The 24,686-nt window shown below is 44.1% G+C and overlaps 1 protein-coding gene across 1 annotated transcript in view; it reads left to right on the top strand.

Moving 5' to 3' along the window:
• Positions 1-23,310, top strand: part of Prag1 (PEAK1 related, kinase-activating pseudokinase 1) — a 56,878-nt gene extending 33,568 nt beyond the window's left edge. Inside the window, exons 4-6 of the mRNA XM_046463486.2 lie at positions 1,041-1,198; positions 11,767-12,524; positions 18,879-23,310. Of these exons, the coding sequence (XP_046319442.1) occupies positions 1,041-1,198; positions 11,767-12,524; positions 18,879-20,015 (2,053 nt within the window). The 3' untranslated portion in view covers positions 20,016-23,310. The remainder of the gene's footprint in view (positions 1-1,040; positions 1,199-11,766; positions 12,525-18,878) is intronic.
• Positions 23,311-24,686: the final 1,376 nt, after the last annotated feature.

Below are 24,686 nucleotides of genomic sequence, written 5' to 3'. Positions count from 1 at the left end.
AGAAATCAATAAGCTAAACATTCTACCTAGTAATGGAACTGTTTTCTCCAAGTAGAATTGTCTTGTGTTTGTTTGTTTGTTTTTTCTTAAAATTGGTCTTCCCATCTCTGGAATGTTGATAATGCTGTTTTAGAGATAAAACAAAAGATTTTACAAAAAGCCAAAGGGTAGATTCCATAGTTCTAGAATAGGGGTTATAGCCAGGCCTGGTGGTGCCCACCTGTAATCCCAGCGGCTCAGGAGGCTGAGGCAGGAGGATTACAAGTTGAAAGCCATCCTCAGCAACTTAGAGAGGCCCTAATCAATTCAGCAAGACCCCGTCCCAAAATAAAAAATAAAAAGGGCTGGGAATATGGCTCAGTGGTTAAATGCCCCTGAGTTCAATCTCTGGTATAGGAAAAAAAAAAATAGAAATAGGGGTTATGGTAACTCAGTTCTATTTAAGCATTTCATTGGTAATCTGGTTAAAATTTAAGTAATGTTTTCCTTAATTCCAAGGAACAACCTAGACATTTCAATGCCATGGTTATAGACTACCAGGCAAATGAAGAAATCCCATATTTAGAGACCTAGTTTGCAATTCACATGTCTCAGGTTTCAAAAACTACCCAGTCTCATATTTCTCTGTACCTTTATTTATATGATAATGTTTTGATTTTTCTTGTAGGAATGCAACACATGATATAAGAGATGACATAAATGTTTTGGTAAATGGGGTCAGAATGTGAAGCAGTTCCTCCCAAGTCAGGACTTTGGTGCTTGTTGTAAACTCTCTCTAATCCCACTCAGGAAATCTGCCATCCATGTTCATAAGATTTCAGACGAATCCCTGTTCTCTCTCCCCCAGATGTATATACATATTTGTGTGTGTGTGTGTGTGTGTGTGTGTGTGTGTGTATATATATATATATATATTTTTTTTTTTTAACTTGCAGGCATTGGCCAGGTTTCAAGAGCATAGGAGGTTCATGACCCATCACCCTAGTCTCTGAATGGAAACCAAGTGGGTTATTTTTATTGTTTGTTCTTACCTTTTCCAGGCACCTTTTAAAAATGAACAAGAGCAGCTCTGATTTGGAAAAAGTGAGCCAGAGCTCTGCAGAGAGCCTCAGCCCGTCCTTCAGGGGTGTCCCCATCAGCTTCACCACCGGCTCCACAGACAGCCTGGCCTCAGACTCAAGGACCTGCAGTGATGGAGGTAATAGACTGGCCTTTTGGTGAAGAGGTTCAGATTCCCCTGGATCTACAAGGCGGGTCTGAGTTGACTGCTGGGATTTAAAAGGGTTAAGCAAGACCTATTGCCTTGACCTGCTTCCTCCTCCAAGGAGCAGTTAGTTCCCCAGTGAATACATGATAGCCGCCTCATCCCTATTGCCCTCTCTAATCCAAAGTGCATTGGCATGGCAACAGGGTGGGAGGGGGTTGGAGTTGGGAGCATGCACAAAGGCTCCTGATTCCTTGGGTAACCAGCCAGCTGTGTCTGCAGGTGTACTTCCTCCCCTGAGGGTTAGCTCTAAGGGGACTGGGTGCACACCAACCACTGGTCTCATCCTCTGTTTTTCTCTCTGTCTCATTTCTCTCTGTGTCTCATTTGCATGTACACGTGTACAAGCTTACATGGACACAGCAGGTGTTTACATAAATGTTTGCTGAATTAAAGCATGAAGGCTTCATTAGGTCCATGCCACCTTTGTAGATTAGACTTTATAGTATAATAAATGGGTCTTGATGGGGCACCTTCCTAAAAAAGGAACTGCTGATTCTCTGTGCCTGTGGCATGGATGGGTAGTATTTAAAACCTCTCACCCTTTCAGCCTTCTTTGTGTGTGCCCTCTCCTGTGTTTCTGTGTTTTAAACATGTGCTAGTATGGCTTTTTTTCTCATTCCTATTTCAGTACTTCTTCCCAGTAGGCAATTCTGGAGTAGAGGGTTCCATTGTAATTCTACTGTTGGCAACATTTTTCTATCCAAAAGATGAGCACTGGCTAAGATAAAAGCATGTGTTATAAGTCAGACTATAATGTGTTCTGATGGGAAACCTCTAATAGCTCTCACTTAAAAACAGGAAATATTTTAGTCTTGATTTTGGGGGAAGGTAGCAAAATGCAGATTTTTCCGGGCTCCTATCTTCTTCCTTTTCCCATCCCATTGTGCAAACATTCAGTGAGGCAGATTACTCGCTGAAATGTTGGGCATCTGAACCATGATCCCCTGTGATAGTCAGCTCTGCTCCACTCTTTGGAGGACAGTGACCAATTCCAAGAGTGTGATCCACAATGGTCCCTTCTGTGGTGGCCATGAGAACTGGAGTTCACTTCCTCACCACTTTGCTTCTCAGTAAGTCACGATGTCTGTTCTCAGGGCTCTTAAGGACTAGCCAGGAAAGATAAGATTAAAACACATGACACATGGGTGCGTCGGACAACATGGGAAACTGGGCTGCCCACAGCATGAAGGCTTATGCAGGCTTCCAGAGCCCAGAGACCTGCTGAGCACCAAGGGAGGGTTTGGGAAAGGGTTTTTGAGAAAATGGGACTTCAGCTCCTGTCTGCAGTATGGTTGGGATTGAGGAGGTGGGGGTCAAGAGGCAGAGGACTTTTCAGGTTATAGAAACAATAGAGGAACCCAAAGCACAGGGTGGCAGTGCAGAGTGGGAAGGGAAAACCAACTAAGGTGCAGAGGTGAAGACAGGCGCAGGAAACATGGGAACATGGGACGTGAGGCTGGACAGAAGCCAGGACTGGATTGTTCAAGGCTCTCAAAGCTAGTTTGTGGGGTAGGACATAGAGAGCTGCAGGGGACTTCAAGCCACAATGGAGTCACCCAATTAAGAGAGTTTTTCTTGTTAGTTTCTGAATAACATGAACTAAAAGGAATGTATCTTCCTGGTTCTTTCTTTATCACAAGTTATTCAGTGGAAAAGCACTTCAAAATGTAGGTTCCTACATCAACAAGAGATGTGTACCTTGTCACCAGACGCTGAGCCTTAGGGGCGAACCATTTCTCCGTGCTGCTCTTTCATATAGCTCTGTACCAGAACCAGGGTTGGAAACTGGCAGGAGACCAAAGGTATTCTTTCTCCCTTCATTCACGTTTGCACCATGAACCAAGGCAGCTTGCTTTAGGTCTGTATTAAACAATTATCTGTCAGTCCCTTGAGTTGTTACTTACTTTTCCTTTGTAGCTGAAATATTTACCCAAGAATATTTATTCTTGACTTGTATTACAACTTGATACCTGGTAGTGAAGCTGAGACCATGGATCAGAATAAAAGTAGAGTCAGTTCCAGTGAAATTGCTCAAAACTAAAATGTAACGTTTAACTTCCCTAGTGGTATACGTAAAGAGAAAAGATACCCTTAGCACGTACATTTATTTGTCAGTAAGAATTCACTAATGAGAACTGAATTTTGTTGACTTTTTATATCCACGGTATGGGCTGGACTAGGTGAGCTGAGAGAGTCTTCCGGGGCATATCATCATAGTGGTTTGTATAAACTTCTTGGAAAATTATCAGGGTTAGTGTTTAAAGCGGGTGATCTGCTACTCAGGTTTTGTGGCTAAAAAAAATAAAATGTATAAGAAAAACAACCAAAATCTTTAACTTTGTTATATTTCGAAATCAGGAGTTTACCCATTTTTTTATGGTAAAGAAATAGAATTTTTTTAATCAATGTTAATTTCACCTCTTTCTACTTGTATCAGATTTTGTAGTCCTCCCAGCACATCTGTTACCCCATTTGTCCATGGGGCAGTTTGGTTGAATAGGGAGTCAACTCTGTGGAAGGAAAAACCCATCTAAGCAGTTGTTTGTCTGCTTGGTTTGGGAGGACAGACTGCATGCAAAAGCTGCCCAGAGGGAGATTATCTGTGGTAGGTGGACGTGAGAGGGAAGATGGACAAATGAACATCAGAAATGGTCCTCAGAAGACTCTTATGCTTTTAATTAGTCATTTTTACTTATTTATTCATTTATTTTGGTACTGGGAATTTAACCCAGGGGCGCTTCACCACTGAGCCACATCCCCAGCCCATATCCCCATCCCACATCCCCAAGATGTCTTGCTAGGTTGCTGAGGCTGTCTTTGAACTTGCAATCCTCCTGCCTCAGCCTCCAGAACCATGGAATTGTAGGCATGCACCACCACGCCCGGTTTCAAGTTGTTTCTTTTAAGTACACAAGCCTAATGTCACATTAAGATAATTCCCCTCTTTGATTTAGGATGACATTAAAATTTAGTTAACATGTATTTGTGGATATCAGGAGATAAGATTAATTACAGTTGTCTATTTAACTGAAATGATTGGTACTCACGATAGAGAAGAAAGAGGTCTGACTCACAGTGAGCAGGTATAAACCCACGAAAAGACAAGTGCCAGGGCACTCCTGCTGTTCTTATTTTTAGAGAAAGCAAACCAGAGCTAGAGAAAGTTAATTATATATTGTGGCAGTCATCAGCTCGTTTTTCTCAACAATCATGCCAAACAGAATTTCTATACATACATTAATCATCCGATAGATATGTGTTGAACACAGACTATATGCTGGGTATAGTTCAGCCTGCTGAAGATCCAACAGTGGAAAGAACTCTCCTGTCCCTTCTGTCTTGGGGCAAGTAGCTGGTAAGTCAGGTGGCAGTAAATTCTGTGGAGGAGAAATCCAGCCAGGAAGGAGGTAGGCAGGGGGGGAGTCCCTATCAAAAGGAGAGACGGGAAGTCCACAAAGATCAGACCTCAGTTAGAATAAGTGACAGTTTGACCTTCAGCAAGCACTGGCTCCCCTTCTCTGAGTCTCATCTGTGACTTGGTAAGAAAAAATTCTATTTTTAAAAAGAAGATTCTGGAAAAGGCATCTAAAACTCTCTATTTAGACTCAGTGTATTTTCTAACTAGTGAACAGGCTTATTAGAGCCCTTAATATTAAATTCACTGTTTGAGTCTAATATAGTACACTGGTGTTTAGCCTAATACAGAAGGTATACCTTATCCAAGAAGGTAAACTGAATCATGGATTCTCTTCTGGTAAATCTGTTACTGAAGGATAAAGGTTATATTCCAGAGGAAAGGGTATATGTCAGACTTTTGGTGTCCTGAGCTGCAATATTAGCAAAGTGACGCTTCATCTTAAACTATTCTCATCTGAAGCTATTATCTTTAAACTGAGTTTTAAACTACATTGCATCAATCAAGTTAATATGAATATGATAAAAATTCAAACAATACAGAAAAAATACGAAATGAAATGTGAGTCATGGGAACCCTCATCCCACCTCTTTCTACCACTTTGAACATTTTTTATATTTTCCCAGAATTTTTTTTTTGGAGAGGCGGAGGTGCATACAGGGGATTGAACCTAGGGGCACTCAAGCACTAAACCACATCCCCAGCCCTATTTTGTGTTTTATTTAGAGACAGGGTCTCACTGAGTTGCTGAGTGCCTCGCCATTGCTGAAGCTGGCTTTGAACTCACAGTCCTCCTGCTTCAGCCTCCTGAGCCACTGGGATTACCTCTCCCCACCAGAAGTTTTTAATCTATATTTGGGGATATCATAAAATTCAGTTCTACTCATTTTTATACTTAATGTACTTTGAAGTCTTTCAGAAAGGAGATCTACCTTATTTTTTAAAATCACTGTATATATTTTTATTGGATGAATTGGTGAGACCCTTCTATTCCAAAGCATGTTTAGATTTTCATTACAAGACTGTAATAAGATCCTGCAATGTCTGTTGGCTGAATTTGGCAAGCACCTCTGTAAGACAAATTCTTAAAAGACATTGAACTGATCACAGTGGATATGTGTTTCAAATTGATATTACCAAATTAACCTCTAAAACGTCAGTTTGCCTCTCTGTCAACAATATATGGGGGCTGGGGATGTGGCTCAAGCGGTAGTGCGCTCGCCTGGCATGCGTGCGGCCCGGGTTCGATCCTCAGCACCACGTACAAACAAAGATGTTGTGTCCGCCGAAAACTAAAAAATAAATATTTTAAAAAAAAAAAAAACAATATATGGAAAGTGCTTTGAATGAACTTTTAACTCTTTTGGAAGAAACTGCTTAATGATCAAGTCAAACAAGACATTGAAAGATCACAATTCAGAACCACAGTTGAACTACAGATAGGGCCTGAGAGGTACCTAGGGCCTGTTTTCCTGGCTTTCCATCTTTTGCATGTAAATCACATTCTCCTCTTGATTATTGTTTCCTGGGATGATTAAGTGGTCTGGAGAGATTCCTCACAAATGCCACATTTCCATTTAGTTGTAAAATGTTAATAACATGCTTCCAATTTCAGACCACGTTTATCTTCTTGAAAAAGCAAAGCATTCTTTTAAAAGGAATGCTGAGCCTGTTCTGACTGTAGACCCAAACAAAAGGTTGCACAATTTTCCTTAGGAGGAAAAAGTTACAAGTGGAGCTCCAGCACCCCTCACCCTCACCCTTCACGTCCCCTGAGGGGAAACCCAGGGAACTGGCAGAAACCTGTATGACTGCCACTTCATGTTGACAGTAGCAGGTTGCCTACACGGATGGCTCTTGTTTCCTCACCTCTAATGTGAGGGGACTGAACCAGGCCACAGGGCCTAAGAAAGTTTTCCTTCATCCACTTTGTTCCCAGTGCCTTGCACTTAGTGTGTGCTCAAGAAACACGGACTGATAGGTGGACGAATCTATATAGCCATTTGCTGCTATACAAACTGGTATCCTCATTAAAAAAATGGATCCATACAATATTCCAATAATTCGGTTTGCTTTATCTTAGTCAAAGTTGGAGAAGAGTCAAACCAAAAGCGAAGAATTTGGGGAAACCATGGGGATTGTGTCTTTTGCCTCTTTCTTTGCTCTGACCCAGCTGCCATGAGGCAGCAGAACCCTGCACAGAGGGAACCCAGCACTCATGCATATGGCTCAGAAGCTCAAAACACAGCGACCACTTCCTCTGTAAGCCCAGTCCTCATTTGGCTGTAGAAGCAATGTAAGTGCCTATCAAAACCCGAAAAGGAGGACTCTTTCCTAAGGTAAACCACACGGTACCACGTTTGAACTTGTGCTCTGCGTTTAAACTGTTCTTCCCAACCACTGAAATCCTGATTAGTCAGTCTTCTTTGCCTTCTAAACATAAGAACACAAAACGAGTACACATTTCCCTCAGCCCTTTTAAGATTCCACACTGAGCGCTGTAGGTGGTGGGTGGTTTCCCACTAGAAACGCTGTCTCTTCTCCAAAGCACATGCACTAAGGAGATGCCAGTGCTTTTCTCTCTAGGCCCTTCCTATAGATGTAGAATTGGAATTGAAACGAAAACTTAGGAACTGGTGTTTGGAACCTCTGACCCAATTAGTACGCAAAATCGTTAAAAACTTCCCAAAGAGATGACCAAGACATAGTCATAGTTACCAGGAAGGTTTCTCACCGCCCCCACCCCATCCTTAATTGTAAGCCAGAATTTGGGGACAGTGATCTGACAGCAACACATAACCAGGATATAGTTATATAGATGAATTAGTTTGATGTCCCTTTTGGCTGCTGGCCAAAGTTGGTGTTTTTTTTGTTTGTTTGTTTTGGTAGATTTTTTTGAACCAGTGGTTTGCCTATGAATTTCAAACTATTTCGGTGTCAGGGCATGTTTATTCTCTCTTCCTGGCTTTTCTAAATTCAGAGTGTAGCAGCTGCTGCATATAGTAAGAATTCAGCCCCTGCCTCGCCCATGGCTATGTTTATGAAGGATTAGTTCCTCAGTCAGAGTCAAGAACAGTGCCCTTTGATCCTGGAGAAGACAGCCACTGCTGGTCACTGGTGGAGACAGACGGGCCACATGTTAGCATCTGTTTCAAAGTAGCCCAAAAAATATTAACACCTGAGAAGTTACAGGATACTGAGGTCCCTGGTGGGGAAGGAGGCTCTCAGTGAATTGCAGCCTTCTGACCAGTTGAGCTTCCAGAAGTTCAGAAGCCTGCGTCAGGCCGGAAGATAGGCGTGCTTGTAACAGACTAGGGTTTCCTCACTTCCTTCCCTCCTTCATTTCTTCCTTCCTTTCAGTATAATAATCCTGATGTAATATGTAATATGAAATTCCATGTAATACGGGATATGTAGACATGATTCCCAGTTGTAGGTGTGAAGTCCACATGTCCCATGAGCCCCAAGGCACTAATAAGGTTTGTAGAATTTCCGGCTTTCCCCTCTGTTGAGCAAGGGTGTGATCGCGGAGTATTTCTTACATGGGGCCGTCCTCTGATTAGTAGTACGTGCATCATGGAGTTATTGTTGGAAGATGCTCATAGTATATATCTAAGAAATAAAGAAAAAAAATGGTATGAAAAAAAAATGGTATGAATTAACTATGTAAATGAACACCGTTAATTCATGAAGCCATGCCTCCCTCCTGATACCTAGAGCTCCTTGCCAGATTGACCCCAGAAGCTCCCAGGTTTAGATCTGATTGCAGCCACTGGCCAGCAGAGTTCCCACGGGAAGGCAAGAGAACACTGCGTAGGGTAAGGGAGACAGGCCCTCCTCCAGCTGCCTGAGCACATAGTTACTGCTCTGGGCCCTACTGTAAAGTCTGTAGCAGAAGTTCTTGATTCTCTTGGGTGATATAAGAAATAAGAAACATTAAAGATTATTTTTTAAAGATGCCTGCTATTCATAAAGATTAAAAAGTTTTCCAGCAGCAAGCTGTGGGAACTAGAGATAGAGGGAGGAACTGTGGATGCATGATAACCATCTGCCTACAGGTATTTTTATTTTGGACCAGCTTTTCAGACAAAATGCATGTTGGGAGAGACTGAAAATGGAGAGTGGCTATAATTATAGGCTATTAGTGCTGCAAGGGGGGGCCTTTCCAATGATGCAACCTGGTCCTTTTTTTAATGAGGAAACAAAGCCAGGTAAGGCCACCAAGTTAGGTTAGGGTTCATTCGCCACTTGCCTGCAAATCAGGGCAGATGCAGAAAGGGGCACGTTGGAGGCATCCAGAAAGCTGACAGGACCCCACCAGTAAAGATGGGGAAATAAACACAAAGCTTAAAGAAGGGAGCAGTCAAGAAACTGGTATGTTTGAGAGCCTCTTCCAGACCAGGAGTCCTGTTCCCGGGCAGACTACCCTGTTACTAAAGGCTTGATTAAAGCACCCACTGGGTGCTGGGCTCCTGCTCCAGTCCCAGCCTCCACTTCTGGTTTCTGCCATGATGGTAATTGAGAATCAGGCGTCTCCATGGGAATAGTGTCTACTGCCCAGAAGGCTGAAGACTTGGGAAATGGTGTACTTTTGCCTTTTCCCACCCTCTTGCTTATCAGAGCTGGGAGAATGCATAGGGTGGAGAGGATTTCTGTGCTTGGGTGTCTTCTTCCTGGTCTCTTTAGCCTAGGACAGCTAGTAAATGGGCCTCCTTTCTCAGCCTCTTCTGCAGAGGGAGGAGGGAGAGGAAGTGAATCATCTGTTCACGCTGCTGACCAAGCTCTTGGAGCAGAGGCGCTTTCCTGGGAAGCCCGGGACTGGAGACCTGTGAACTTCCGGGTCTCAGAGCCCACTGAGACCAGCAGAGAGTGGCGTCTCCACTCTTCCTCGGGCTGTTCCTTGAACACACTCTCTTCTGACTATTAGAGAGAAATTCCTGGGCATGTCAAGCTGCTGGTTAGAGTATGCCTGTGCTGCCTGATTTATTATTAACCTGAGTCCTCCTGGAAGGGACATAAATCACTCACTCAGCCTTGCTGGCAGGAGCTCTGCCCACCCTTAGCAAAGCAAGGAGAAATGGGAAAGCGCCTGCTATGGTCATGATAAGCCACTAGCAAGCCAGAGTGGTTACGACAAGGAGTGGGTGAAGAGGAGAGGAGATGGAGCCAGGGAGGGTGGTGTTATGCAGCTGGCCTGACAGTCTTGCTTGCTTGACTGCTGGGGTTCTCAGCCTGAATACACAGGATGCATGCACCAGCTCTGTCCTCCTGTGAACTTTGCATTCAGGGCTATACTAGGCAGGCTGTCACACACTGATGCCGCATCTGAGAGGCTGGGGCAGGAATGTCAGCATTCTTTGCCCTGAGCCCAGAGGACACGGGCATCTGACATGCTCCCAGGGGGCCCCTTCCCTCCATGGAGTGTCCCAAGGAAGGAGACCCAGTCTTGATCTGAGGGGCTTTAGTGAGGCCCCCAATGTCCCTATTTGGGTTGGAGAAAACCAAAAAGGTTCAGTGAAACCCTAGAAAAGTCAGGGGCTTCCTTTCCCAGTATTTCTCCCCTTGTTAGTCCTGTGATTTGTGTTTTTTTTAATTGTTGTTGTCTGTATTTTCTTTGTTTTTTTCCTGGTCTCACTGCTAGGACAGCAGAGGTAAAGAGAGGTACTAAATGTCCTGCCCTTTAGGTGACCTGTCACAGTAGACTAAATATGAGGTATACATCCTAAGTACTCATTGCTTTGAATCTAAGACCCATGTTTTTATTCACAGTTTAAGATTCAGGATAATAGGATGCATTTTACAACATATGAATAATGTTAACATTTCTTTTATCCCCCCTCAAAAGCTGTTATTAAAATGGTGGAGACGTCTTATAGTCAGTTCTTTGAAGGAAATGAGTATTTTTGGTTCTTGGGATTGAACCCAGGGACACTAAACCACTGAACCACATCCTCAGCCCTTTTTATTTTTTATTTTGAGACAGATTCTAATTTGCTGAGGCTGGTTTTGATGTTATGATCCTCCTGCCTCAGCCTCCCAAACTACTGGGATTACAAGTGTGCATTTGTGCCCAGTTTATATATATTTTTAATTTTAATTATTGTTTCATTGTGAAATATGTATTTCATACATTGATATAAAAAATGTGGTTCAGCAGTCCATTTTGCTATCAGTGTGATGGCTAGACAGGTTGTCTGAATGTCCCCACACTCTTCAGAGATCTGTGACCCTGACTAAACCTCCTCCCAATCAGATTAAGTGTGACTCATGTTAAGCACCCTGGGACCCAACCTGGGACCTTGGAAAGACTTGCTTTCCTTTGATTCATTTCCTTATAAAATCTTCTTACCAAGATATCTATGAACCAACTCTGTCCCCTAAACCAGCAAGATGTTTGTGAAAACTCAAAGAACTACACAATAAAAAGGGAGAAATTTTGCTTTAGGTAAACTGCACCTTCAGTACACCTAACTTAAAAAAAATGTATTCAAACCATACATATTCAGGTTTGCAAAATATTAGAAACAACCAAAGGGCTCATCAAGAGGGCACTAATTAGGGGTTGGGGTTGTGACTCAGTGGTAGAGTGCTCGCCTAGCATGCATGAGGCACTGGGTTCAATCCTCAGCACCACATAAAAATAAAATAAGCATACTGCAACCACCTAAAGCTAAAAAATTAAATATTAAAAAACAGGGACTAATTAAATTATGATACATGCATTGTGATGGTTATGGTATGGTATTCTGAACAGTGGGCACTATTTGCACTCATTTTGTGTAAATGTGTGTGCTCACACTCACACAGACACACTTCTATTTGGATTGTAAGAAGGATGCATGAGAAACTGTGGAAATAGTCTGGTAAGAAGGACTGAGTACAGGGACAGAGTAAAGACTTAATGATCAATGTATACCTTCTTTGCATTTTGAATTTTGTCAAGTGTGCATACATTGCCTATTCAAGAAATAGAAAAGAAGTAAAATAAACTGAATTACTTTGGTGGGGAGAAAACAAAAGCTGGCAAGATCTGGTGCTGAGTGGCATTGGCCTCTACCCTGAAGTTCCTGCTTCTCTCTTTCAGGTCCATCCTATGAGCCGACCCACTCGCCCACCATCAGTGGGAAGAAGCTTTTTGCTCCTGTCCCATTCCCTTCGGGCTCCACTGAGGATGTGTCCCACAGTGGCCCTGCTCAGCCCCCTCCACTGCCCCAGAAAAAGTTAGTGAGCCGGGCAGCCTCTTCTCCTGATGGCTTCTTCTGGACCCAAGGCTCCCCCAAGACGCGAACCACAAGCCCTAAGCTGAACCTTAGCCACTCGGAAACCAATGTCTGTGTCCATGATGAGACTCACTTTAGCTATTCCCTGAGCCCTGGGAACCGCCATCACCACGTTTTCTCCTCTTCTGAGCCTCTGGAGAAAGCTTTCAAAGGCAATGGCCACTGGGTCCCTGTCCCAGGGCTGGCGGGCAGCAAAGGCAGCTGCGGGAGCCCCAGCCTCCAGTGCAAAGCCGCCACCTCCAACTCGTCCTCCCAGCTCAGCGTGTGTAGCCAGGCCTCCTCCAGCAGCACCCAGCTGCAGCTCCACAGTCTCCTGAGCAGCATCAGCAGCAAGGAAGGCACCTACGCCAAGCTGGGGGGGCTCTACACGCAGTCCCTGGCCCGTCTCGTGGCCAAGTGTGAGGACCTCTTCATGGGTGGCCAGAAAAAGGAGCTTCACTTCAATGAGAACAACTGGTCCCTCTTCAAGCTGACCTGTAACAAGCCCTGTTGTGACTCGGGGGACGCTATTTATTACTGTGCTACCTGCTCCGAGGACCCTGGCAGCACCTATGCTGTGAAAGTAGGTACCACCCCCTCCTTCTGTTCTGTGCCAGGACGACTACTGGTCCTGGCTTGAGCGAATCTCCTCACCTCTCCATGCTTTAGGAGTATTGGTCTCGAGCTTCCTTTTAATACTTAGTGCTCCATGACTTCACTATCTGCCTGGCCCAGGACATGGTGCAATGAGATCTATAGTACAAAATGCATTCTGTGCGTTCAGCAATGAACCTCTGGTCTCATTGGAAAGGAAACAGTTAATCTTTTAATGCAACAGAGTTCGTTCATTTATTCAAACTTTTAAGCTTATACTCTACACCAGGTATTTTGCAAAGATCTCAGTAGATAGGGGTGAATGTAAGATTCCTTACAGAGTTAAAATCTAGTGGATGAAATGGAAAATTAAGATATTGTTCTTCAAATGTTAGAGTCTGAGGGAACTCTAATGGAGTTTCAGCCCCTTAGATCTAGACATCATCTTGAATAACACAAGGGATATCTAGTGATATAACATTTATTGAACATTCGCTATACATACACTCTCGACTAGTGGCCAAGTGTGAGGACCTCATAGTTCCAACAGTAATTTTGCAGGATAGGTAGATTTTACAGATTGGCAATCTGAGGCTCAACATGATTAAGTAATTTGCTCATAACTACTTAGTAGCTGAAATGGATTTCAATCCTGATTTATTTATGACCACTTAAGAAAACTAAAGTTCAGAGAAGTTAAGTGATTCGCCCAAGGTAACACAAATCTTTAATCTTTGATGCTGGACTATGGGTATTGGTACCACACCTGATTGCTTTCTCAGAGTGAGGCAGCTCTGAGCAAGCTAGTAGAATCACCCACACTCATTTGCAACACTGTGATCTTTACCAGGGGCTCCAGTCCTTCCTGGTGGGTCCCTGGTCCTTCTATAAATGGAGGCTTCTGTAGGGAGTGAGGAGAGGGCCTGAACTCTTTTTCTGCCATTGTCTCTGTCCCAAGACATGTTATTTTTCCAGTTAGAAAAATGCAAAGAGTGAAGTAACTTGAGATGGCCTTGGTGATGTAGCTTGCTCATCAGCAAAGTTTTTAAAAATAGGATGATTAGCCAAGGAAATTGCAGGGAATTTGTTTTGAGATTTTGCTTTTCAGAAATTTGAGATTGAGAATCCTGATTAGTATATTCAAGGGGCTGTCTGTAGTTACTGGCTGCCTACCATGAAAAAAAAAAAAAAAAGAGAGGCAGCTACTAGGAAGATCCAGTTTATTGTGCAGAATACAAGGCTTTATAATCAAGTTTATGGCCAAGGTGGCAGGCACTGGAAGGAAGAGCGCACACATATCCTGAGATTCTAGGCTGCTATTTCTCAAACTCCATTGCCTCTTTATTATCTAAACCCAGAAGCTACCTTCTTGATAAGCTATACTTCCCTGTCACTCCCACAGTCCAAGTTAAAAAAAAAGAAATCTGAGTTTCCCTTCCTATTATGACTGCTGTATCAGCTTAACAATGGTGTTATGTCCCCCCAAATCCTCTTGCTCTATCCTCCTGAGCCACTGGGATTACAGGCATGCGCCACTGCACCCGGCTATGGTCCCTCTATTTTGCGGAAGGAAAAGTCTGGTGAGAGAGACTTAATCCCTCTTTCCCTTGGTATAGAAATTGGTGGGACCACAGCAGAGAAGCCTGGCCGTCTGGTGCAGGACGTCTGGTGACTCTGCCACCGATCTGAACCTTACAAAGGAAAGGGTTGTTTTATATCTGTGATTGTCCTGTGCCATTTGAATTCTAGGGCCTTTATAATAATGTAGACTTAACCGTATTCTCCAATACATAATGCAAAGAAATGCGATTTCTGAGAGCATGTTAAAAACAAGCATCGCTCCTTACTTCATTAGAAGTCTAAGCCGTAAAGAAACCAGAAGATAAGCCGCAGTCTCCAAAGAAGAGAGTCCCAGGGGTTTTTTAATGGACTTTCCCAGAGACTTGATAGCTCAAGGACCACCTCTACCATGTGAAAAGGTGAAAAGTGGAGTTTGGAGAACAGCGTAAAATATTCAGAAAATAGGAACCTTGGAACCAGATGACCAGGAATGACAATATCAATTTGCAAATGTGCCTCATCTGGTAATTGGGGGGTGGGGGTTGTGAGCATCATTTCACACGTGCAGCTGTTCCACTTCATTAGCACTCCAGTCTAGACGTAATATAGTCATCTAGGAGCCCGAGGGAGGGGGAGCCGGGCTCCTTCCCAGCCAGCCTCTTGTGAGTCGCCAAGCTCATTTCGCCTGCGCATGTTAAGCAGGGAGCCCACACTGAAGTGTGAGGCAGCCTTGGTTGCACAGCCCCAGTGAACAATAGCAGACTTGCACCTGTTCTTCCCTGATGTCTGATCCCCCATCCGTGGGCTGAGGGACCTGCAGCAGTCAGGAGATAAAACCAGCTCTTGAAGACTGACTCCTCGAACATGTGGCCGGAGGAAAATCTTTAGCTTGTGGGTGTTTTCCAATCTATTTCATTTCTCAACCAGAACTCCAACTCCAGCTTGTAATTAGGAGTCTGCGTTAGGCCTCTGGGCCTTTTTTATTTAACAGACGTGACTTAGCCCAGATTTTCACCCATCAGTGAGATCCTGGCTCCAGAGTTTAAAATGAGACTTGGCTCAGCAAAAAGTTGGAAATTTGAGCTAAACCAAAGGTCTATGTAAAGTTCACAAGCCAAAACCCAGGGCAGGACCCTGTGAAAGTGAAACGGGTGGAGGAGGAGAGGATGGGGTGGAGAAGAAGCTGTTCTCCTCTGTCCATCCCCCCATCCCCCATCCGGCACTGTAGAATGATCTCAGGGGATGCCCTGCCTAGGGCTCCCAGGACTGGTTAACATGCCCTGCACAGCCCTCTCCAGTGCAGGCTGTGAAGAAGTTGGAGGTCTTGCCAGAGGCCCTGCTCACTGATTTTGAAATGCATCCAGCCCAATTGCCATTTACCCTGCTCCTTCATTTACATCTCTGTGCAGATTGTCAGTTGCTCAACTAGAGCTCTTGGTCCAGGTTTGCTGGGCCTAAGCTTTTCAAACCCTGGAGGAAAGGGGGCCTTGGAAACACCTCCCAGCTCCTGGCAGCTGTCTTCTCAGAGTTGCACAATACCTGCAAGCCAGCTCCGGATTGCAGGGCACCACCACGTGGCTTCAGCGAAATGGCAAGGGCAGTCACCATAGCAACCTTTCACATGGAGTGCTCACCGTGGGCCAGGCCTGGTGCTGAAAGCCATATACCTGTATTATTTCACTTAATCTGCACAATGGTCCTGTCACGATGAAACTGTCATTTGCAGTTAAATCAAGGAGAAAGTGAGCTTTGAGATAAATACCACTGATCCTCATTATTCGTGGATTCCACATTTACAAAATCTCCTACCCACTCAAAGTTATTTGTAATCCCACAAATAATATACTCAGAGCACTTTCGAGTCATTTGTGGATATGTGCAGGACAGGCAAAAATAGGAGTCCTCCCATGTACTTGTTCCCAGCTGAGGTGGAGTAGAGTCACTCTGCTGTCTTGTACCACACTAAAGGAAGCAAATGCACTTTTTGCAGTATATGTTAGTTCACCCCCCTGGTTTTTTTACACTTTTGTGCTTTGTGTTAGTGAGTTTGCTATTTAAAACGGCCCCCACATCTAGTACTAAATGCTGTTAGTGGTTGCAAGCACATGAGAAAACAAGCTTACAGAGAAAATGAGTTTGCCGCGGAGGCTTCCTTCAGGCCACAAGGGCAATGTTAATGATCAGCACCATATACTAAATAAGATGTCTCCAAACTGAAGCACACATAAAGCAAGTTTATGCAGTGATCGGTTGATACAAATATTGTGACTAGAGGTCCACAGAAACCTCAGCCTCTTACTTCCCCTAGGAGCCCTGCTTCGGTATTTGTTAATTTGATGTTTCCATCTACTTAATAGAACATAACTGCTTCAAACAACTTGCCAGTTTATGGAGTTGGTATTTAAGCCCAAGAGATTTTTTTATTCCAAAGCCCATGCTTTTAACAACCAAAATACTGCCCAGTTGTCTAATCTTAGGAAAATAGTTTCACCTCCTAAAACCTTAGTTCCTCCTCTGTTATAGCATCCACCACTTTGGGTGAATGAGATTTGATGAGACACTGTGGGAAAAGTGCATGGTGTTGACACAGGGCCTCACTTGTGCAGGGGTCCAGTGTGTGTCTGCTGCGGTGAGAAGGTAGTAGGGTGCTCTTGCCTCATGTGCACTGAGCATACTACAGACAGTGGTTGCACAATCACTGAGTATTTATATGTAAGACTCTTTTGTTGAAGATCCCCTCCCCCCCCAAGTTTTCTTTAGCTTAATAGTGTTCCAGAAGACTGCCATTTAAAACCTGAGGACAGCTAGGTGGGCTAGAATAAGAAAGAGCCAGAAATAATGCCCTTTGAGCATGTATTCCAAAATCATTTTTGTTAGTGCAATAGAAAGCAATGCCTGGGGTAAAGATACTTCCCTTTTATTTCTGTTCTGCTTCCATAATAGAGAGATTACTAAATTAATGTGCTACCTTCTCCCTCCCCCAATTAGTTTAGGGGAAAAGAAAAAAAAAGAACTTTCCTTGGAGGCTCAATTCTTTTCTGTGAGGTTTCATGCTGAAAGGTTTGTATAGCTACAATATAAATAAATCTCCTTGAAAAGGTGCTTGCAGTAGAACTTCTGTAAACATCAGCCATAAGCATTGTGGTGCTTCTGAAACACTGCCATAATCATTTTTGTGCAGCAGCCCAAAGCAAGGGCTATTTGAGGATTATTGGCCGGATGGTATTTTATAGGTAGATGTGAGGTGCTTTTCTTCTCTGGATTACCCACTGATCCTTGCTTTTACAAAGGCTTGGTGAGATTGCACAGTCTCTGACGGAGAGAGACCACTGGCCCATCTTCAGTCCCTTTCAGTGTAATTACAGGGAAATTGAGGCCTGAGAGAGGACTGTTAGGGCTGCCTCAAGACTCTCCAGTTGAGTGGCAGCTCAGTGAAGATTAGTGTTGCTCAAGTGGCTGATGCTGTCGTTGATACAGCAGAAGAGATGGAAGAGGCGAGAAAGACACAGTTGTGCAGATCCCCCAGGCACTCTTTCCACAGAGGAGCTTGAGGTCACCCATCTTGTTTATTCCTACCTTCAGTTCAGAGGATGCCCTTGGGCACTGGGGGTTCCCGTTCCCTGGAGAACTTACTGTTTTCTTTCAGCTGCTGTGATTCATCCTTGGAGGAAAAGCCTGAGGCTTCCACCTAGCAGCTCCACTAGATCTGGACCCACAGGTCAGGTCAGCTAGGCATTGCATATTTACCTGGATCTAAAAACTAGGTCAACCTAAGAGAAGTCGGTCAAATCCCAAAGGTTTAAAGCCTGCATCTGCATCTGCATCTGCCCCTAAAATTCCCCAATTACACACCAGCTGTCAGGTAGCTGCCATGTCAGATGAGAGGTTTGTGGAGTGAGGCTGAGTCCTGTGCAAACCCTATCTGGCTTTAGGAGGATTCATCCAGCCCCCAGGGCAATGTCCTCCTACCATCCCACAATGCCACACTGTTGGCTGCTCTGCAGGGGCCCCACTTACACTGGGTCATGTGGTTGTTTTATGTTGAAGTTTTAAGAAGCTGGAAAACCTTGTTCTAAAGTGGCTGCACTATTTTATATTCCCACCAGTAATTATGAAATTCTCCTTTTTGGGGGGAACTCAGGGGTCAAGCTTTAGGATTTGGCCAAATTCTCTTATGTTGCCCTAGTTTCTAGATCTAGGTAAATATGCATTGCCTCCTAGGTGGCGTGACCTGCAGGTCAGCCTTAACAGAGCTGCTATATGTGAATGATGCACACTTTCCTCCAAGGGTAGGCCCATTCTCCACATCCTCAGACACTTGTTAGAGTCTTTTGTTTGTTTCATTTGAGACAGCATCTCACTAAGTTGCTTAGGGCCTCACTAAGTTGCTAAGGCTGGCCTTAAACTTGCAATCCTCCTGCGTCAGCCTCCTGAGTCACTGGGATGACAGGCTTGTACCACCATTTTTTTTTAATGCTCTCTCTCAAAGCACAAAAGTTTAGAATTATGAAGTCAAGTTTATGAATTATTTTCTTTTGTGGACCATGCTTTTTGTGTGTTATCTAAGAAATCAGCATTCAACCCAAGGTCTTAAAGATTCTCTTTCATATATCTTTAACTCTTACCCTTAAGTATATAAAATCCACTTTGAATCAATTTTATGTATGGTATGAGGTTAAGCGGTTAACTTTAGCTTTTTGCATGTAGATTCCCAAATGTCTTAACACCTGTTGAACAGAACCATGGATCACACTTCTGAACTCACTTCTCCTTCTCCCCACAGATCTGCAAAACCCCTGAGCCCAAAACAGCCTCCTACTGCAGCCCCTCTGTGCCCGTGCACTTCAACATCCAGCAGGATTGCGGCCACTTTGTGGCCTCAGTGCCCTCCAGCATGCTCACCTCTCCGGATGCACCCAAGGACCCTCTGCCTGCTCCACCTTTACAGCCTCCTGCACAGGAGCAGGACTGTGTGGTGGTCATCACCCGAGAGGTGCCTCACCAGACGGCCTCTGACTTTGTGCGGGACTCTGCTGCCAGCCATCGGGCTGAGCCTGAGGCTTATGAGCGGCGCGTGTGCTTCCTGCTTCTGCAGCTGTGCAACGGGCTGGAGCACCTGAAGGAACACAGGATCATCCATCGGGACCTGTGCCTGGAGAACCTGCTGCTGGTGCACTGCAGTCCCCAGGCCTCCCCGGGGCCCTCCCCTAATGTCCCCGCCCCTCCCACCACTACATCCCCTAGCCCTTCTGCCCCCCAAGCCAGTGTCACTCCCAGTCCCCCAACTGTTCCCACCTGTCAGGGTGTGCCTAGTGAGAAGCAGTTGCCCAGGCTCATCATTAGCAACTTCCTGAAGGCCAAACAGAAGCCAGGAAGCACTACCAACCTGCAGCAGAAAAAGAGCCAGGCCCGGCTGGCCCCCGAGATCGTGTCTGCCTCCCAGTACAGCAAGTTTGATGAGTTCCAGACAGGCATTCTCATCTATGAGCTGCTGCACCAGCCCAACCCCTTTGAGGTGCGGACCCAGCTGCGGGAACAGGACTACCGGAGGGAAGACCTGCCCCCACTACCCACCCTGTCCCTCTACTCGCCTGGCCTGCAGCAGCTGGCCCACTTACTGCTCGAGGCTGACCCCATCAAGCGCATTCGTATAGGTGAGGCCAAGAGGGTGCTGCAATGCCTGCTGTGGGGGCCCCGACGGGAGCTGGTGGAGCAACCAGGCACCTCTGAGGAGGTGCTGTGCAGCACCCTGCATAACTGGATCGACATGAAGAGGGCCCTGATGATGATGAAGTTTGCAGAGAAGGCGGTGGACCGCCGGCGAGGGGTGGAGCTGGAGGACTGGCTTTGCTGCCAGTACCTGGCGTCCGCTGAGCCCGGAGCCCTCTTGCAATCACTGAAGCTCCTGCAGCTTCTATGAGCAAAGCCCCCACCTTGCACTTTTACTACCCCCTTCTATGCCTTCCCCTGTGCCCTTGCCTTGCCTTGGAAACATCCATGTCTCCCCGGGAAATGGTACAAACGACTGTCATACCTGGATGTAAAATATATGTACAGATAATATATAAATTTGAAAGACTAAGGACATCATTGCCCATTCTAGCCTCCCCTCCTCGCCACCCCCCCACCTGCCATTTTCTCCTATAATTATGTAAATTTCTAGATCAGTGCAAGGAATTAAGTTCTGCCAACAGCCTAAAGCCAAGATTCTGGCCTGACTACCCCATTATGGAATCTCTTCACCCTCTTGTCAAACTGTTATTTAAACAACAATAAAAAAAAAAAAATTTAAAAAGCAACACTAGCATTGGACCAAAGCTTTAGGTTGGGTCACAAGCCAAGGTTGTGTTTTATCCTCATGAGCCTGGATGCACCAAGATCTCTGGACAGCATTGAATCTAAACCTCTACAATCATAGCAGGGCTCTCTTGAAATGCTTGGTCTTAAACTTCTCATGAAATGGCAGCAGTCAATGGAGGCCTGAATGTGTTGATACCAATTAATCCTCCCACCTAGCAGCCTCCTAGAAAGAATCCAAACATGGCTGGGGTGATCCCAGTCCTTTGGAGTTCAACCCACTACTTCAAACACATTTCCAGTTTGCAAAAACTGATCATCTTTCAAAGGCCTGGCTGAAAACACAGTTCACCCCCAGATGGTTCAGATGAAAAGATCTTAACAGGGAATCACTTAGGAAGTCCTAGACAAGGCTAAGGAACAATCAAAAAAGGATGATGGGTGGACTAGGGGTACAGCTTAGTTGGTAGAGTGTTTGCATTGCATGCACAAGCCCTGGAGTTCAATCCCCAGCACACCACATAAACACACACACACACACACACACACACAAAGGATGATGGGACAAAAGCAAGAACTGGAACTACTATAGAACAGATGCCACCTGCAGGAGGAGTTTGCACTGTGGTCCAGAGGTGGAAGAGGGAAGAATTTATGTATTTTGTAACCCTCTTTCCCCTCTGTCATCTCCAGGCTCAGACCAATTAGGACACCACATAGCAAGGACGTTTGGATATGCTGTTTGCAGGATCAGCTTCCTGGACAGGGAGAAAGTAGAGAATGATTGGGGTGCCATGTGCCAAACAGCCCATTGTTCCGACTGCCAATGCAAGAGTGGAACTCAGGAGTTTCAATTCCCAGACCAGTATTTTCTTTGCTGTTCTAAGTTCCTTCTGGTCTCCTTTTCTTAAATTATTTAACATATGCTTTGAGCCAGGCATGAAGGCTCACACCTGTAATTCCACCAACTTGGGAAGCTGAGGCAGGAGGATGGCAAGTTCTAGACCAGCCTGGGCAAAAAAATAAAAAAGGGATGTAACTCAGTGGTAGAGCACCCTGGTAAACTCTCAGTATCATAAAAAATGAATAAATGTTTCTTGGCACCTGCTACCTACCAAGGTCAGTATTTGTTCCCATGCACTTAAAAATGCACCAAATCATGCCTGTAATTCTAGCTGCTCAGGAGGCTTAGGCAAGAAGATTGCAAGTTCAACACCAGCCTCAGCAACTTAGTGAGGCCATAGGCACTTAATGAGACCCTATCTCTAAATAAAAATTTTTTTAAAACTGGGGATGTGGTTCAGTGGTTTAGCACCCCTGAGTTCAATTCCAGATACCCAAAAAAATAAAAATAAAAAAGTAAAAGTGCTCTGAGTAGATTAGGAGTCAGCAGATCTTTCATTCTCGAAACTAGACACACAAAAAAGTAAAAAATAATTAATTTGGAAGGAAACAGCCCCAAGACCCTTGTATTTTTACCTAAAAGATAATCTTCTAACTAGTGAACTAATTAATTTCTAAGACCTTGTTAATGACCTATGGACAATTTAAAACAAATGCGTAGATGTCCTGTGTGGTTAGCAATCAGGATGGGGAACTCTCTCAGGTGTCTTCCTGCATATGAATGTCACCTCTTCTGCAAGCTCTACCTTATGCATCTGGTTACACATAAACACATCTACATTTTCATGCATCAGTGGTTAAGACCTCACCTGGGGGTACAATTGTAATTTTCATCGTTGCCTGAGCTTTTGAGGAAAAGAACTGGCTAAAGTTAGCTCCCAGCTATGAACAAGAGGGAAAAAAAATCTTTTGAGCATGGAAATCATAATCCTCTGCAAGATATCTGTTTCAGGGGATGTTATTTTGTCAGTTGTTTTTTCTTGGGAATTTTCTAGGCAAAACCCTCCTCCCTCGATTTGCTTTTGTTTTCTTGTCCTTTCTCATTTCAAACAAACAATGAGAGGGAGGAAACAAACATGTCCCCAAGGGTATACGTGGTGCCATTTGGAAACACATGTAGCAGGAGGCATCTTTTTAATCCCTGAATTAATTGCACCTCTTTAATATGCCACCCACTTTGGGGGCAAAATTATGTTGCACAAATGGTTTTAAAAACCAAAATGAAGTGAAAAATTAAGGTGGTTAAGAGAAGAAACTATAGCAATAAATTCTGATTGAGAAGAATGAGAGCAATTAAACTTAACTTCTGAGCTGCCCACCAACCTAGAAAAAGAAAACAGGGGTGACAGAATTCTTTTTGTGTGATTTTTAGGGAACTGCTCCTCAGGAGGAACAAACCTTTGCCCAGCACTTGATTCTAAAGGAAATTTGTCAAGGAGTCTTTGTTTGAAGACTTTGGAAAATCGATCAAAAACAACTTTTAAAAGCAAGAAGAAAGCATTTTTCTATAATAGGACAATTTCTTATATCCACCGTTGGTAAAATCCAAGTGTGCAGGGTTTATTCCCAGTTCTGTCAAGGTGACTCTCTGGAATAATTGCCACCTATTGGTACCCATGGGTTGGCTTTTGCCATGAATGGTAAGTCATGTAGTTATAAAGGACAGGTTTGGCGAATAGCTTCATTCACAGTAAACTCACGGGCTCAATATAACTGGTCTTTTGTTAACTTCATACATCTGGGATGCACAGCTTTATCTCACAGAAAACTCCAGCACTAAAATGATCAAGTCCAGAAGCAATAATTTCATGTAGAACTGAGGATCAGAAGTAATCAGGAACCCTTGCATGGGAACTGTCACATGGCGTCCAGCTATTTAATACTTTTGCTGAGGTTGAGTGTGGCTTTGTTTAGAATGTGAGATCAGCATGCACAGGCCCTTGGTTCAGACTTCAGCACCCACCACCAACAACAATAAAATCCAATGAATATAATAAAAGAGTTTTTTAAAAATATTTCTGCTGTGAGTTAATCTCCCCTTTTTCTTGGCTTTAAACCTAACTACTGGCATTTAAATCTCCAATTTTTCTTCTCTTTGCTCTGAGGCACAAGTCGCCCCCACATCCTTTCACATATGTGGCTTTTGTTAACGGGCCTTTCCCATTTTCATGCCAAGATGTGGAATCTTCTTTTCTGTAGGAGTTAAGATGCCTCCCATCTAAATTGTTGATAGCCATGCCAAAAGCAAGACAGGCTCTTCAGGGAATATGTATTTATCACAACACACGGTTTAGCTCTGAAAAGACTGGGCTCTGGGGAGATGTAGTTATCACTTTATATAACACTCCTTGTTTTTCAAGCGCTTAGGACTAGAGGAAACTCTTTAGTGATGCACACATGTACACAAAACATGGTGAAGGAGAAAGATAGTTACTTGAATGACTTCTCTGAAATTTGCTCTTTAAGTTCATAACCAATAAGTGAAGCAGGCCCTTCCCACTCCACTCTGCTGAATATCTAAGCATCTTTGAAGAGCTAAAGATAAGCTTACTAAATCTTACTAAAAGGAGTAGATTTGTAATGTAAATTCACTTGCTATTTTTAATAAAGTATGATATGAATGAAATTGATTCATGAGAAACCAAAATTTTAACCCAGCTGAGGTCATTGCTAAAAATAGAAAAAAAAAGGAATAAATTGTTCGGAGCATGGGTCATGGAGTGAATGTTCTGACAAATTACTCTTTCTCTTTTCTAGTACTAATTAATGTGGGCAAAGGGGCAGCTTGTGTGTAAGAGATGTCCCGGGAGAAGACTTGCACCCTGGAAAAGTAATTAAAAGTACCCTGTTGGGTTTTAGGGCCCAGGAAAAGAGTCCAGAGTAACCCAAAAATGATACCATCAATCAGGGGAAACTGGGGCCAGATCAGGATGTCAATGACCAATTTGAAGCCTTACTGGATCCAGGGTACTCCATCTTCTCTGATCTAGATCTTTCCTCCCAAGACTTCACTGCATCCATTTCCAACTTTACAGCAGTAGCAAAGTCAAGTTGACTCAGGACTTTTCTGCATGCCAACAGGCTCACTTGGACTATCCCAGTGGAGATTTGAACATATATATTGATCATGTATTCTAAATGCTGCATTCAAATCTTTCCAACTCCTTTACCAGAGGATCTTATAGTTATTTCCTTAAAGAACACTGTCCTGGACACTAGATTGTCTAAACTGCCAGGACTTTTATGCACTCTCATAGACTGCAGGGTATTTTTTGACTCCTGCCTTACAGCCTTATTACCTCCGATAAGGCATGGAGACAGGTTGAAGAAATTGAGTGGACGACTAAAGAGCAAAGAAAAGGCAGGAAACGAGAACATAAGATTTGGAGAT

The sequence above is a fragment of the Marmota monax genome, unplaced genomic scaffold, assembly GCF_021218885.2.
Source record: "Marmota monax isolate L192 unplaced genomic scaffold, Marmota_monax_Labrador192_F-V1.1 WCK01_AAM20220418_F8-fsc00438, whole genome shotgun sequence".
Classification (NCBI taxonomy): Eukaryota; Metazoa; Chordata; class Mammalia; order Rodentia; family Sciuridae; genus Marmota; species Marmota monax.
This window is presented reverse-complemented; position numbering and strand designations above follow the sequence as displayed.